We start from the raw sequence: 17684 nt of genomic DNA, 5'->3' as shown, positions 1-17684 counted from the left end.
CCACCATGTACATCACCTAAGCTAATCTTCTTCTTCGTGGCAAAGTCATGTATCATACAATAACTAGGATGATAAGTCACAAAGCAATTTAAATCACGAGTCAATTGACAGACTGAAATTAAATTGCAGTCAAACTTAGGAACAAGTAAAACATTTTGTAAAGTAATATCTTTGCTAAGATCAATGGTTCCCATCATTTCTACCAACAATGTGTTTCCTGTAGGGACAGTCACATAGAAAGGTTTCTCAATCTTAGTCACCCCTCTCATTAAGGTTAAGAGAGGAGTCATGTGGTGTGATGCACCACTGTCCAAGACCCATTCTAGATCTTTACAAGATGTATTTTTACCGGATTCACATAAATCATGCTTCATCACACGAGAACCATGGAGTGCACGCCCCTGCACTGTTTCTTCAGTCGCATGTGTATGATGAGCACTAGGTTGTCCTCCATCATCTCTTGAGCGGCGTTGTGTCCTTCGTGTGTGCCAATTCTCTGGGTACCCTATAATCTCAAAACATCCTGCTTTAATGTGGCCAGTCTTGCCACAATAATCACATTTTGAGTTTGACCCATCTTTTCTCCTCTGTCTATTTTGATTAGAAGCATAAAAGGCATATCCTCCGGATTCTCTTTTAGTTGTAGCCATCCTTTCTTTTTCACCCATGATTCGAGCTTCTTCTCTGAGGACGTGGTTGAAAACACGTCGAAGTGAAGGCAAAGGCTCGGTGTTCAGCACTGTTGTCTTAACATGTTCAAATCGTTCATTGTTAAGACTCCCGAGGAACAAATGCACTTGTTGATCTCCTTCTCTCTGCAGAATTTCTTTAGATGCACCACATGTGCATTCTGGAAGTGGTTGCAGCTCTCCTAGTTCATCAAGGAGGCTCTTAAATTTGGTATAGTATTCTGTCACAGTCATGTCAGATTCATGCTCCATCAGACATAACATGCGCCACAACTGATGGATCCTAGGAGCATTTGTTTGAGCAAAGCGCTCCTCCAGATCTTCCCAAATATCTCTTGCAGTTGATGCATGTGAGATGCTGCCGTGCAGAACTGGATCTACAGCATTGATGATCCATGCCATGACCATTGAATCAGCCTTCTCCCAATTGTAGAAGTCTGGATTGGTTTTTGCAGGTTTCTTGATTGATCCGTCAATGAAACCCAGCTTGCTTTTTGCACGTAATGCCGTCCTCATGGAGCGTGCCCAATTGCGGTGATTCTCGCCTTTGAGCATTGTAGCTACGAGTGGCGTTCCTGGATTATCAGAGGGACCAAGATAATATGGTGATGTGTTTGTGACAGCGGAAGTTGATTTTGTAGTGCTGGAGGTATCATTCTTCTCCGCCGCACTGTTCACGTTGTTGTTACTTTCACTATCTGAATCAGAAACTTGCTCTGATACCATAATGAAATGACAGAAACTTTGTAAAGAAAATGTTTCTATTGAATTGAATTTTCTGTATACATTTACAATCACTATATAGCTATACAAAGAGATAAGTAAGGATTCTATTTTTAGGATGTAGATCATTCTAGACCTTGACATAAGGAATTACAAATTAACTCTAATTCATTGTCACAATCTGTCACAATGAATGCTAAAAGTCAACTAATAATATACTACAGCTCATTATTGATCGTGATATATTCTCTTTTAAGTCAAACCTGGTGCCTGTTAAATATGCTTGGATCTCATCCCCAAAAGCTAGCTCAAAGGGTGAGGTTGCCCTCACATATTTATACACTTCACATCCCGGGAACCTAAGCAATGTGGGACTTCAAACAATCTCCAACAACACAACTTCACATTCAACACTCACCCTCACGCCTAGCGTGGTCCTAGGTCAAATGCCCACATTGCAGTCCTTAACCCGGCTGTGATACCATGTTAAATATTATAAAAAGGGTACTAGAGAATATATAATAAAACTTAATGAACTCTAAACTAACAGATCCAATAACATAGACTATTATTTTATTATCTAACATCTACTCTCAAACTCACGATGCATCAACAAGAAGCATTGTGAGTTTGTCAAACAAAATACGAAAAACATACTAAATACTATAAACTTCAAACACTACCCTTCAAGCTATAGCTTACTAAGCTTTAAGCTTGTTACAAATTAAACGAACAGATCCAAACCAAACAGAAGAATCAACCAATAGAGGGAGAAATGCAATCAATCGGAAGAAGCCAGGGAGAAGTGCAATGCAATCAGAAGAAGCCAAGAAGAAGTACAATCAATCAGAAAAAGTCAGAGAGAAGTGCAATCAATCAGAAAAAGTCAGAGAGAAGTGCAATGCAATCAGAAGAAGCCAGAGAGAAGTGCAATCAGAAGAAGTGCAATCAATCAGAAGAATTCAGTAGGAAGAAGTGCAATCCAATCAGAAATCAAAAACCAAAAGAGAGAAAGACAATCAAAGAAGAGAAACCAACATACCAACAAAGAGAGGATCAACCAAAGAGAATAATCAACCAATCCAAATCACATGAGAAGCCGCCACAAAAAATTACATTCACACCGTGCATCAAAAGAAATACTTCCAGAATAATTGCATATGCCAAAAACGATTCTAACCAACCACTAAACGCAATGGCACATGAGCACAATTCTCACAAATCAATCTCATGAGATTGAAATTGATCTTCAAAACACCAAATTCAATGGCAAACATATAACTTACTAGAGCCAAACTTCAAAACCTAAATCAAACACGTTCCCAAACTTTTGGGAACTCGCCAGCGGAAACAACGAGTAATTTAAGGTGGATTGAAACACACTCTTGATACCATGTTAAATATGCTTGGATCTCATCCCCAAAAGCTAGCTCAAAGGGTGAGGTTGCCCTCACATATTTATACACTTCACATTCCGGGAACCTAAGCAATGTGGGACTTCAAACAATCTCCAACAACACAACTTCACATTCAACAGTGCCTACCCTCAGATAACCAACTCGTTAGTTTACTCGTATATAAATTTATCTTATGTTTTTATTAATATTAATCTTCTGATTCTTAGAAAAAATATCTTACATCTCACTCTAAAATAAATATTTAAACTACATCTCACTCTGAGTTAAACTATTTCAGGTGTTACTACTTAGTGTGTTGAAACAAAAAATTTAGGGTTTCTATACATAACATTGAAGTTTTCCACCTTTCATTTCTCTAAATAATGTGTCACTTCTTCAATATAATTTCTTTAATTTTTTTTCTTCATTAATAATGTGAAATTTACATTGCAATCCACCCCAACAATCTGTATTAAAAATATGTAAATAAATCTAAATATTCAATATTAATTCATTAGATTCAACTGGATCATTAATCGGACATTATAATTGTTCTTCAATAAAAACAATTAATCAAATATATACAAAGGCTTTTTATTCCCGTCATTGTTTATTTGTTTTCGTTTTGATTCACATATGCAGTGGGCTTGACTAATTAAAAAACCATTCTTTTCTCAGTTTTCACCCATATAAAGTCAATATATAATTTCTATAATTCTTATTCTATCATCTTCAACTTGCTCATCAATTTGCTTCCGGATAAGCTACAAATTATGACTACAAACATAACCATTAATTTCGAAATGCACCAGTCTCATGGTGTTCTAAGAAGCCGTCAGTGATTGCTCTCTCTAGCTGTGAAGCAGAATACGTTGCAGGATCATTGGCTGCTTGTCAAGCTAATTGGCTACAATCACTTCTCAATGAAATGAAGATCATTGACAACATCACAGTAATGCTGAAGATTGACAACAAATCAGCAATTAACTTGGCTAAAAATCATGTTAGCCATGGTAAAAGTAAACACATTGAGACAAGATTTCACTTCCTTAGGGACCAAGTCAACAAGGAAAGTTAAGCTTGAAGTATTGTTCCACTGACAATCAACAACCTGATATAATGACTAAGGCTCTGAAGAGAGATTAGTTCTTTAAGGAGGAGTATTGGTTTGACTGGTAATCCAAGCTCTGAAGCGTTTCAAACTCTGAAGCAACATAGCCTCTGAATCTTGCAACCTCTGAAGATTGATATAAGTTCTGAAGCATATGAAGCTCTGAAGCTCTGTCTTGGTTCTGATGCGTGTTTCTGTTTTCTTAGCTTTTAGAGGCAGTTAGTTAGTTTTTTGTACAGTTGTAATTCAGTTACTTTCGTTTGTCCTAGGTAGTTAGGCAGTTATCTTCATTTGAAGTAACAAACTTGTATATAAACAAATAGGGCCTTTGTGGAAGGATAAGATTTTTACTTTTCCTTTATTCAATTTCTGCTTATTTCAAATTCATTCTTCATTCATCTTTCATTCTTGTGTGCTCTTTGTTTTGGGTTAATTCCCCAACAAAAATTGTCTCTCCTTTACTATGGTGTGGATGAGAACATTTTTATTGTTAAAGGCAATCAATTTCTTAGTGTTGTCTAGTATATAAACGTTTCTAATGTGTTAAAAATGTGCGATTCCCTTTTATCTATGAGAGATTCTATGGTGCAGTCCTGTTTTGGACTTTTTTGGTGCAGTCCATTTAATTGACCAATAGAATATCAATTAATTCCACATCAGTGCAAGTCCATGGTGAACCTTAGAAATTTTTTATTTATTGCACATAAGTCCCTCATTTAGTTAATAATAATTTACAAAACGAAAATTAATGTGAGTAAAAACGGAAAAAATTCCTCACAGTTAATAATAATCTTATGAAATTAATGTGAGTAATTGTCAAAGAGAAAAAAGGGAAAAAAACATTGAAGACATGATGACCAAAACAGATGCTTTGGATATTACTAATAATAACTGTGAGCAAGATTCTTTCAAGGTGATTGGATAAAAGTGGAAACGAAAAAATGAAACAAAAAGTCTAACTCATCATAAGATTTCAAAAAAATCGAGTAACATTAACAGTTGATATGGTGAAATCAGTCATCGTCAGTTGTGGCATATGCGGCGGTGGCAATATCTAGTTTTTCAGTTTTAAAAATTTTAATTTTAGGTTTTTTGTTTTAGACGATTTGAATCAAAATTAAAATCATAATTGTATTGCAAATGGTTTTTGTGATGTTTTTGAGTAACTAATTGTTACTTTTGACGTCTAAATGGACCTGAAACTGTCGGGTTAACGCTGTATATCGCGGATCTAAAACAGGTCGAAGTGACCCGGCTGAAGGTTGAAGATGAAGATTTATTTAATATAATATTTTTATCAACTCTTCATTTATAAATATCACATAACGCATTTTTTACACAACTTATTCATGTGTCCTAGTGGTTGAGGGTTTGAACTGTTACTACCATGTAGTTGGATCAAATCCTATTGGGAACTTTTTGGGAATTATTTTTTTCTAAAACAACCTTGAAAACTTTTTGGGAATTATATTTTTCTAAAACAACCTTGAAAATACAGAGACAAAAAAAAAACATGTTTCTAACATCAACAAGTTTCAAACCCGAGAACTCAAGACAACAAAGGAATTATTAACCGCTAGGCTATGTTAAACATTTATTAAAACTTGCACTCGGTCAATATATATTTCTTTTTATCTGGTTGTAATAAATTTTATTATTTGAATTAAAATTAATTGCTTACTATTTATGTAATTTTATTATTTTAAATTAAATGTCAGATTTAAGAATATGCTAGTACTTTAATTTAACTAAAAGATTATACTCTTGTTCGATTAAAGCATAATTCACCAAAGTCTTTGACTTAACATTATACTTGATTCAACAGAAGCACTATTAACTCTAATTTTTTACTCGAGGTTATACTCCGGTCGAAGTTAATGATTTGATCATACTATATAAATAGAGAAAAAAAATTAATTTTAATTAATTAAAATGTAATTTTAATATTTTAAAAATTTTAAAAGTTAAACGATCAGGGTTAATAACTAATAGTACTTCAATTGAACCTGAGTATAACCTAAGGTCAAGTTATACTTAATTTTAATAATTTTTAACTCAATTACTTCAACCGGAGTATAACCCAATAAGGTTATTAGTGCTTCAGTTGAATCGGAGTATAATCTTCAGTCAATTACTAGGGTTAGTAGTTTTTAAGTTGAACCGGAGTATAATTTTAAGTCTAATTATACTTTATTTTAAAATTGTAAGTTATTTCTATAATTTTTAGGTCATTAACTTCAACCGGAGTAAAACACTTGGTCAAAATATACTTTATTTTTAAATATTACTTTAGTTGACCACAAGTATAATCTTAAATCAAATTCTACTTTATTTTTAAGTCATTAACTTCAAATGGAGTATAACCCTCGATAAAAAAAAATAAGGTTAATTGTGCTTCAGTTGAGCCAGAGTATAATATAAAGTCAAATTATACTTCATTTTAAAATTTTACTTTATTTATATAATTTGTAAGTCATTAACTTCAACCGAAGTATAACCATCAGTCAAAGACTAGGGTTACTAGTGCTGCAATTGAATAAGAGAGTAATTCTCAATAAAAAAATTAAGGTTGACGGTGCTTCAGTTGAATCAAAGAGTAATTCTCAATAAAAAAATTACGGTTAACAGGGCTATAGTTGAATCAAAGTATAATCCTCAGACAAAAACCATGGTTAATATTACATTAGTTGAACCGGAGTATACTTAAGTTAAATTATATTTTATTTTTAAATTTTACATTTTTTATATAAATTATAATAAGTTTAATAGTGCTTAAGTTGAATTGGAGTATAATCTTAAGTCAAATTATATTTTATTTTTAAATTTTAATTTATTTTTATAATTTTTAAGTCGTTAACTTCAATGGGAGTATCACCTCCGGTCAAATACTAGAGTTAATAATGTTTCAGTTGAACCAGAGTATGATCATCAATCGAATTATAGTTTATTTTTAAACTTTACTTTATTTATATAAATTTCAAGTTATTAACTTCAACCGGAGTATAACTCTCACTCAAAGACTATGGTTAATATTGCTTCAGTTGAATTGATATATAATCCGCAGTCAGCGACTGGTGTTAATAGTGATGAATTTGAACCGGAGTATAATCTTATGTCAAATTATAAATTTTACTTTATTTATATAATTTTTAAGTTATTAACTTCAACACGAGTATAACCTCAGTCAAAGACTAGAGTTAATAGTGTTTTATTGAATCAGAGTATAATCTTAAGTCAAATTATATTTTATTTTTTAAATTTGGTAGTAATATTGTTTTTTTTAATGAAAAATATTGTTGTTTTTTTTTTTGCAAAAATATTATTTTTGTTTTTATTTCTCTATTCTTATTTTTATGCATATTCATTTTATTTTTTCTATATTCTTCTATAAATTTTTTTATTGACTAAACTTTCTATAATTTTGTATTGTTTTTGTTTTGTTAATATTTTTATGCTTAGATTAATATATAATCTCTTTTTATTTATCTTATTCTTTTGATAATTTTTTTTTTTGTAAAATTATAATGAAGGATACAAAATTTGAAATATTATTAAAACTGATAAGGACAAAATATAGTTTTTTTTTTATGACTCAACAAAATATAATTCTTGGTTACTTTGAAAAAATAAATTTAATATAACTGATTTTTTTTTTCTCTTTTATTTTTTACAATTGTGAGCGATATAAAATTTTTATTTTTATTATATAATTGTTAACTTAAGAATTAAGATGTTTTATTGTATAATTGTTAACTGATTAAATTCCCATCCGATACACTAAAGTTATTTATTGTATATACCTTTCATGATTAAATTATTTTTTAATAAAAATTGGTTGTCTTCAACCTCCAGCCGAGTTGAAATAGACCCGATGACCCTAAATGATATTCGACCCATTTTGGACATTATAACACTAAAATCAATTCTTAAAGTCACATACACCATTCAAAATCAATTCCTATGTGATTTTTAAACTCATTTTCAATCATGAATATCTTAAAACTCAGATCTAAAAACATATGTCAAAAATCTAAAATCTATTAATTAGTTGTTGGACTATTTATATGTTGAATGTTTTATTTGAAAGCAGCTTTTTGATTTTACGTTTGACTTCATCCAAAACTTCATGTTTAGTCGGAATTTGTTTTCATCTCCAAAATTTTTGTGCTTCATCGTCGGAAGACATCGTTTTCAAAACATTATCACGAAGAGAGACACAGATGCTCGCAAAAGAGACGATCTGAAGGCAAAAAATATTTTACTAATACTGCAAAACTTGTTTGCCTCTTCAAAAAAAACTTTTTTTTTTAGTAAAAAAAAATGTTTTGTTTTAATTGTTTTTAGTTTTTTACAATAACAATTAAAATTAAAAACAATTTAAAGATTGGGGTAATTTTGTAACTTTTAATATGATAGGGACTTAATTGCAATATTAATAGATATGAGAATACATGATAAGTACCGCATAAGTGGTATGCACCATATAATTCAAAGTGTCATTGATTGAGTCAATATTACCTTCTCATTGGTTAGATTTAGGACTACAGCAATAAAGTCCAAATCAGGAATAAACCATAGAATTTTCCTTTATCTATATCCAATACTATTAATTATTATCCTTTTAGAATGTTTTTTTTATCTATCATGAAAAGCTAACTGATAAATAAAAATAATAAAGAAAGAATGATCTCTCACGATCACCGATACTTTGATGCATGTGAGACACTTACAAAGGCCGAATGATCATTTACGTTAACTAGGGACTAATATGATACATCAATGTACCTAAAAGACACTTAATAAACTCAAGCATAGATAAGATGACACGAACCTCTTCTCTAAATAATGTGTGACTTCTCCAATATAATTTCTTTAATCTTTTTTCTTCATTAGTAATGTGTAAATAAATCGACCCTAACAGTCTGTATTAAAAATATGTAAATAAATCTAAATATTCAATATTAATTCATTAGATTCAACTGGATCATTAATCGGACATTATAATTGTTCTTCAATAAAAACAATTAATCAAATATATACAAAGGCTTTTTATTCCCGTCATTGTTTATTTGTTTTCGTTTTGATTCACATATGCAGTGGGCTTGAGTAATTAAAATATCATTCTTTTCTCAGTTTTCACCCATATAAAGTCAATATATAATTTCTAGGTAAATTCTAATATTCATATTCGATAGATCACTTGTCTACGGTGGACCACTTGTAAAGGTGGTCCACCGTAGCATTGGCCATAATTTCTATAATTCTTATTCTATCATCTTCAACTTGCTCATCAATTTGCTTCCGGATAAGCTACAAATTATGACTACAAACATAACCATTAAATTCAAAGCCGCGTGACATATATATACCCTACCTTAGGAAGAGCCTGACTTTGTAGGAAGGTTCATAATTCATTATTTTATTGGCCCTCACATAAACTAAACCATATTGTTATAAAAGGAACTTCACATATTACTCAAATTCACACGTAGAGTTAAATTTCCCTTAAAATTAAGCTAGCTAGCCAATAAACATGGCATGGTCAACTTCTTCCTCTACTCCTCAACAAAAACATGAAGTGTTCCTTAGCTTTAGAGGCGAAGACACACGCTATACCTTCACTAGCCATCTTCACGCCACTTTGACCAGACTTGATGTCGGAACATATATAGACTACAATCTCCAAAGAGGAGATGAGATATCGTCCGCACTTCTTAGAGCCATCGAGGAGGCACAACTTTCCGTAGTTGTTTTTTCCAAAAACTACGGAAACTCTAAATGGTGTTTGGACGAGCTTGTGAAAATACTTGAATGTAAGAAGACAAAGGGGCAAATTGTTTTGCCTATTTTTTATGATATTGAAGCCTCCCATGTTCGCAACCAAACGGGAAGTTATGCGGAGGCATTCGTTAAACATGAGGAACGATTTCAGGGAAATTTGGGGAGGGTGCAAAAATGGAGGGAAGCTTTGAGAGATGCAGCCAATCTATCTGGTTGGGATTGCTCTGTGAATAGGTAATTGTCTCTACTTAATTAGTATTTAAATCTTATAATATTTTAGATGTTTTCTTTTTTTAAAATGATATTTCCTTCAATTTCATTTTAAGTATCGCTATTAACAATCACTGCTCACATGACGATACACAACTTTAATCATTAATATCTTTAATTAGATATTTTAAAAAATTATAAAAAGTTTATATTTTAAAAATATCCGTCGAGACAAATTGAACAATAGTTATATATGCTAATATTTATTTTTTAAAAAAATTAGAATTTTTTTTTTTTGAAATTTATCACTTTTTGCAATATTAACACGATCGATGATTACATGCCTACAGGATGGAATCTGAACTTCTTGAGAAAATTGCAAAGGATGTAATAGAAAAATTAAATCGAGTATATGTTGGTGACTTAGATTATAAGATTGGTAAGTTGGAACAACTTGCAAAGCTCCAATATCAATTCTTTGAAAGCACACTTAACGTTCAAGATTTGAACAAACATAAAGCAACTGTTGCACGTATGACTGAGCTTAAAATGGAGAAGAGTCTTCGTCTGCTTCGATTGTCACCGGAGATGCTTTCGCATTTGGGATAGAATAATCATGATTGTCCATTTTAATGTATGAGTTTTTTATGAGAATTGTATTAATCTTACCATTATTAATAGTTTCTCCTTTTCCATATTTTTTTTTAAGTTAATTTATCAATTTTATGAAGTTGAAAATTTTCAAATTATTGCTAATCTCCCACTTTGCTCGTTTAGTGACTTTCATCTAATCTCTTGTACCACAAGAAAATCAACAATTGCATTTTATTTCGATAAATAAACGCAAATGTATTTAGAGGTTGTTTAAGTTTTGCGTTTGTAATTAGCATATAGGTCATTTAAGTTTTTTAGGTAACAAAATAACTCTTTAAAATTTTTTATTTATTGCACGGTTACTCTTCAAGTTATTCCATGTTACAAAAACGCTGAAGTAACTTAGTGAGGTGATAGTGAACATTGTGTTTTGCCTTCCAAATAACAAGAAACTTAAAGGATCTATATAGTTGTTACTTAAAAAACTTAACTGGCTTATTTGTTACCTAAAAAACCTAGAAGACCTAGCTGTTATAAACACGAAACTTAAAGAATCACCGAATGCATTTGACCATAAATAAATGTATTAAAAACATATAGTTGAACGTATTTAAAAAAAAAAATCATTAATAGTACTCACTAGTCATCAGTATCCCTACTTTCTATATCAAGGTTCCAAAGGACATCCAATTTAGTTAATGGTTTGTTTGATCCTGTAAAAGATACGGAGTTGGACCGAACAATTTCAGTTGTATTTTTTACGGAGTTGGACAGGATAATTTCAGTTATATTGTGTTCGATTTGAAAACCGTTTTTTGGAACTCAACTGGTGTTTGGTTTGTTTTTCTTCCCTCTTATTTAGTTATTTCTTTTGTGTTGTATATGAGATTGATATTTTGTTTAAGGAGAAAGGAGCTTTGATAATTTATAATTCAATCGCAAGATAAATAAAATTTGACCAATATATTTCCGATCAATTCGACTTTTGCTAAAATTTATTAACCAAAACAAATTCAGTATTCTTCTAAAACCACCAGATCTCCATTCCACTAATGTGAACGAATACCATGTCTACCAATTCAAATATATTCTATAAATTCTTTTCTGTGAGTGAATCAATAAAATAACTAATTTTCTAATTAGTTTTTAAAAAGGTGGATGGTTTATATCAAATGTGAAAAATTAGGCTTAGTTTTATTGGATCATTGTGCCCGTGATCAAAACTAATTACAACTGAGGTAATATATATATGTAAATATTAGAGTTTAATGTTAATGAGGTACAATCAATTTTAGATTTTGGTTTCACAAAAATGAATTAACATTGTGATCTATTTGATGGTGTGTAGGCCTCTCAAACATGATCATTAATAATTAATAGGCTAAATTGCAGTTTTAGTCCCACGTTTTTTAATTGTGCGATTTTGGTTCCTCTATTTTCAAATGTGCGATTTTAGTCCCCGCATTTGTCCCATTTTGCATTTCTTAGTCACTGTTGATTATTTTGATGAATAAAAAAGAAATTCAATGACAAAAAACCATTGTTGTCTTCTCCGAAGCTTCAAAGGTTAGAACTCCTTCAATCACAAACTCATCTGGCTTTTCTTGGTCCCTGTTGATCTATACAGCCTCCTTCAAACATTTTTAAGGCTATTGTTTTAGCTCTATAAACTTGATATTTGCTAAGCATCACACTCCATCTAATTTTAGCTTCATCTTGCGATGCTCTAATTTTCATGCTTGGTGTATATCTCAAGATACTCACAAACTCCTTTGCTAACCATTTGGTCTTTGTTTAGTGTACTTGATCTAACATCTCTGCAATTTTGTTAAAATAATTAATTTTATATAATATATGACAACGATTTTATCTTACATTGTGTTCTACTTTAATTGATGGAGTACTACTAAAAAAATCCATATTCAAAGTCAAACATTTAGATGTGAGAAAAATGGAACATAAGTATTCTTTTCACACATAAAAGTCAATTGTCCATACACAAAAGGAAATGCTGACTTGAACTCTTCTTTTTTTTTTTTCTCCTTTGGAAGCAGTTGACTTAAATTTTAAAGATATTGTGATAAAAACTATCCATTTAATTTATAAAAAAAATAAATAAATTAAAATGCATTTTACTTATTAAAAAATTTACTTTAAATTGCTTAATATAAATTTTTATGACCCAAATTAGCATGACTCGTAAATAAAAATGAAAGCCGTGGCATTATCATGTTATGATTTGTAAATATTGAATTTTTTTTTTTTATGAAAAGATTTGTAGACATTGATAATAGTATTATTTTTCATCATGTCGATAATATAACTTTCGGGGAAGGTCGTATAACGAATTAACCATTAAATTAATTATCAAAAAACAAAAAAAAAAAAACCATTAAATTCAAACTCTGAGTTGTCACAAACAACTAGCTACTAGTTTTTTCAAAAAAAAAAAAAAGACTAACTACCCTTATCTTTTGTCCACGAAAGCCTTCAAAATTAAAAGAAGTATTTATATTTAAAAAAGTATAGTCACATTCACATACACATTGACATCATCATGGCATGGTCATATCCATCCTCAACATCTTCATCCAATACTACTCCTCGAGAAAAACATGAAGTGTTCATTAGTTTTAGAAGTGAAGACACAAGAAACACTTTCACAAGCCATCTTAATGGTGCTTTGAAAAGATTAAATATAAGAACTTATATAGACAACAATCTTAATAGTGGTGATGAAATTTCAAATACTCTTGTTAGGGTAATTGAAGAAGCCGAGCTCTCCGTTATTGTTTTCTCAAAAAACTATGCGGCGTCTAAATGGTGTTTGGAAGAGCTTATGAAAATTCTTGAATGTAAAAAGACAAAAGGGAAAATGGTTGTGCCTATTTTTTATGATGTTGATCCTTCTAATGTTAGGAACCAAAGGGAAAGCTATGCTGAGGCTTTTGCTAAACATGAGAAGAACTTTGAGGATAAGATGAAGGTGCAAGAGTGGAGGAATAGTCTGCTTGAAGCTGCTAACTATTCTGGTTGGGATTGCAATGTTAATAGGTAACTATATCAATCAAAATTTTTCAATCATTTTATTTTGGTTTTATTCTTCATTCCTAAGAGAAACGAGGGATCAGGATCATGTGCAGTGATTGATGCGTGCAGTGGTGCACATGTTTTTGACCGTTTAAAATTTAATGACTAAAAACTCTACTTTTTATAAAATTAAAATATACCTATATCATAGATCATTCGATCAAGATTGATCGGTCAGAAAAACGTGAATGCACGACTGCACGCAATAAGTGATTGCACAGGATCTGGGTCTGAGAAATGAGGCTTCATAACAATATTTTAAAAACTAACAGAACCGACCAATTCAATCGGTTGAACCTGAAATCAACCAATTCTCTGATTGGTTTGATTTTGTTTGTACTCCAGGTTGGTTGAATCATATTGAACTAAGGTTGAATTGAGTTAAACCACTTGAATCATAGTTGAATTGTGGTTGGTTCAACCATTTTTTATTTTTTTTTTTATACATTTTTTATCGCTGTTACGTGTCATCTGATTTCATTGTGATTGAACTAGTTAAACCATGATTCGAAAATCTCAATGATTCGATCTTTTGATTTCTAAAACATTATTTCATAATTTAGAATTTGACTGAAATGTAAGTAAAATTTGGTTTAACAAAGACTTTTTTCCTCAGGATCTAATATACGCCCGACCCAACCAATTTGGCAACACTCGTAAAATTGTTTCATTATTGGTTTGTTCTATTGTAAAACATGAGATCTTTAAATATGCCATTTTTCTTAATGATTATGTACAGGACAGAATTGGAAATAGTTGAGGAAATTGCTATGGATGTACTTATCAAGCTGAATCATGTACATGTTAACGACCTAGATCATCAGATTGCTAAGTTAGAGCAACTTGCAAAGCTCCAATATGGATTCTTTGAAAGCACACTTAATGTTGCAGATTTGCAAAAGCATAAAGCTACTGTTCGACGAATCACAGAACTTAATATGGAGAGAAGTCTTCGCTTGCTTCGCTTGACACCGGATTTGCTTTCGCATTTGGAACCAAATGATAACAACAGATTTGGATTTTAAAATTTATGACAACTGAAATGATCAATTGTTGTTTATTAGTTATATGAAGTTTGATTTTGATGAGCATGGTTGATGAGATTTCTTAATAAAGTGAGTACATGAATTTATGGTTGATGAGTAAATTTATTAGTTATATGAAGTTTGATTTTTGTATGAAATCACATTCTATTTTTATGGTTAAGTTTCTTCAATCATGTATTTTGAAGTCATGAATTTAAGCTTGAAAAATAGTTTGTACATTAGGAGCTGGTAATGATGTCTTTGGTGTGTTTGATCTCTTAAAGGGTAAGTACTGAATAGAACAGCACAAGACAGAACAACACAATACATAATAGAACAGCACAAAACAAACTTTTATCATATTGAACAGTTTTTTGTCTTATACGATGTTCGGCGAAGAAAATGGTATTTTGGTATTCTAGACAACTTGTACTTAAGACAAAAAGTTATGTCGTGGTTTAGTTATGGACAAATAGTTATGTTTTTGTCTTGTCCCTTGCCTCCCAGTTTGTCTAGTCCTTAAAATAATTTTACAATCAAACACATTAAAACTAGAGTTGTTATGTCCAATCCTTTTTTTTTAGCTGATTAAACACACCCTTAGGAACATAAGCTCAGAAATTCCAACCAAAAAGACTAACTTATGAGTAGGAGAAGCCTTTAAATTAGAGTTTTTCTTCTCGCACTCCGGAACATGCGCGCCCCCTGATATTCCTCATTTACCTTTCTCGCTACTTAGGATGCAATTGTGTAAAACTGCAAAAATTGAAAAATCACAATTCACATTCTAGGATGCGAACTAGTTCACCATATAAAAATCAATTTTTTTGTCCTCTTCATCTTATAAGGTACTAATACCATAAATTAAATTATAATAATATGAGAGATTACGTAGAATATTTATAATTAATATTTGTAATTATATCTGTATCTTTTCCATTCATAGAAAAGTCAAAGACCTTCTTATTCTATTTTAAGCAAATCATTGATGCATAGAAATTACACCTTTTTTGGCTTAATTGCATTTTTGATCCCCTATTTTACAAGATCTGCAATTTTGGTCCCCTATTTTAAAATCAAACATTCTTGCTCCCCTATTTTGAATTTTTTTTTTGCACTTTTGATCCCCCACCCCATTTTTTTAACCAGCTGGCAACAAAAACGCTTATGTGGCAATACCATGTGGCAAATAAGAGTTCCACATCAGCAAACTTATTATTTTTAATAACAAATATAATTAAAATAAATTATAAAGTCGGGTAACAAAAAAAACAAGAAATAAATAAACATGATTCTGAAAATTAAAAATAATGTAAAAACAAGGAGATGCAAAATTTTCGGATCTAAGCTTTTCATCATCATCATTCTCAACTCCCTCTTCATATCTTCAAACCTCAACTACAACATCATTATCAATGACAAACATGGTGATGCAAAAAAAAAATTCCATTTTCCGTTTAAAGCGATATGTAGTGACAAAAATTCCTAATAAGACTCAAAAATAAGTTCAAAATCAAACAAAAATAAAAATAGGGGGGCAAGAATGTTTGATTTTAAAATAGGGGGACTAAAATCGCAGATCTTGTAACATAGGAGGACCAAAAGTGCAATTAAACCTTTATTTTTTTTGGTTTCTCTCCCCACCGATCATGTCAATCCCAATAAACTGATGCACCAAATAAGGAAGTAAATTATATATATCAAGACAAATATAAATTCACATTAAATAGCAAATTATATTTTAGTTCGCACTCTAGTAGTGAATTGTGTTTTAGTTCCAACTCTAAATAGCGAGTAACAATATTTTATACTCAAACTCAATGTATGCGCCCCTATAAATGAAAAAATTATGAAGAAAAAAAAAATTCGCTTTGTAGAATGCAAACATAGTTCGCATCCTAGAATGCGAACTCTTTTATTTCATAAGTTTTTCATTAATGGGGGTCCGTACGTTGAATTTGAGTATAAAATATTGTCACACGCCACCTAGAATGCAAAATGTGCTCGCATCATAAAATGCTAAAGGGTTAGTTTGATTATTTCAGGGGATGACTGAGAAATGTTAATTGGCACGAAAAGTAAATCTCTTTAAATTATAAGTCTTTTTAAGTAATGCTCCTTGATGTGGGACTCCTGAGACCGAGATCCACCGTAGTAAAAAAAAGCCCACAGTCACAATGTCTTATGTTCATATTCAAGTTCGGAAATTTTAAATTTATAAAATAAAAATCAAATATGTATTTTTCTAAACCGTTAGATCAAAATCGAATAACTCTAAATATGAAAACTGCATGAATGTGTCTTTTAGCTGTCCGCGGAGAATCTATTTGCTATGAATGCCCCACCGTTTAAGAGTTGACGTAATCAACAGCTTTCATTCAACGACAACTCACTCAGTTTTATCTAGTCAAGACGGGGATGGATTATCTCCCGTGTACTTTACATTGCAGCAAATTCAGTGTTCAAATCAATCATCCAAATTATTTTTAAAATTCAAAAGTCAGTTGGTTAAAATAAATTAAGGGTTGAGATTTCACTGTGACATAATGTTACTGGAGACAACCTGCTTCCGGTCAAGACCCTCCACATGTCAAAACACCTCGTGGATAGCCCTTTTCTTAGACGTCAACTCTACCAACAAAAGCACACCAATTAAGCATCCACAATGAAATTCTTCCTTCTTTTTTTTTTACTCCCTCCGGTTCTTAATATAAGAGAGACTTCACATTTTAGATTCATTGAAAATGTAATATATCTAGATCATAATATGGACTAGATACATTAGATTCTCAATGAATCTAAAAAGTGAAATCTCTCTTATATTAAGAACCGGAGGGAATAGTACTTAAGTGGAACTCACTTGTACACATTATTCATTTATAATTTTTTAATAATTGTACTTAATAAGCAGCTGTGAAGCTCGGATACTTCAAAAATGGCAAAATATCGTGTTCGATACGTACTCGATACCGATACTCCGATACACGTATCGGAAAAGTATCGAAAATTAATATTTTTTAAAAAAAAATATAACCGATACGTGTCGGATACTTCTCCGATACAC

The 17684-nt window shown here is 31.2% G+C and overlaps 2 protein-coding genes across 2 annotated transcripts; both read left to right on the top strand.

Moving 5' to 3' along the window:
• The first annotated feature begins 9353 nt into the window (after nucleotides 1-9353).
• On the top strand, nucleotides 9354-10606 carry LOC123911156 (disease resistance protein RPV1-like). The gene is made up of 2 exons (XM_045962511.1): nucleotides 9354-9935; nucleotides 10262-10606. Exons 1-2 carry the CDS (start codon nucleotides 9454-9456, stop codon nucleotides 10518-10520), a joined length of 741 nt encoding a protein of 246 aa, XP_045818467.1. The 5' UTR covers nucleotides 9354-9453; the 3' UTR covers nucleotides 10521-10606.
• A 2413-nt stretch (nucleotides 10607-13019) lies between these two features.
• On the top strand, nucleotides 13020-14778 carry LOC123908400 (TMV resistance protein N-like). The gene is made up of 2 exons (XM_045959020.1): nucleotides 13020-13559; nucleotides 14335-14778. The coding sequence occupies exons 1-2, from the start codon at nucleotides 13063-13065 to the stop codon at nucleotides 14618-14620; spliced, it is 783 nt and encodes a 260-aa protein (XP_045814976.1). The 5' UTR covers nucleotides 13020-13062; the 3' UTR covers nucleotides 14621-14778.
• Nucleotides 14779-17684: the final 2906 nt, after the last annotated feature.

This window comes from Trifolium pratense, linkage group LG2 (genome assembly GCF_020283565.1).
Source record: "Trifolium pratense cultivar HEN17-A07 linkage group LG2, ARS_RC_1.1, whole genome shotgun sequence".
In the NCBI taxonomy this organism is placed as follows: Eukaryota; Viridiplantae; Streptophyta; class Magnoliopsida; order Fabales; family Fabaceae; genus Trifolium; species Trifolium pratense.
This window is presented reverse-complemented; position numbering and strand designations above follow the sequence as displayed.

Bases quoted from the DNA above. Each gene is read 5' to 3' on its own strand.
- LOC123908400 (XM_045959020.1), top strand. From the start codon at position 13,063: ATGGCATGGTCATATCCATCCTCAACATCTTCATCCAATACTACTCCT. The intron at 13,560-14,334 runs GTAACTATATCA...GATTATGTACAG, and splicing joins TGGGATTGCAATGTTAATAG to GACAGAATTGGAAATAGTTG.
- LOC123911156 (XM_045962511.1), top strand. From the start codon at position 9,454: ATGGCATGGTCAACTTCTTCCTCTACTCCTCAACAAAAACATGAAGTG. The intron at 9,936-10,261 runs GTAATTGTCTCT...ACATGCCTACAG, and splicing joins TGGGATTGCTCTGTGAATAG to GATGGAATCTGAACTTCTTG.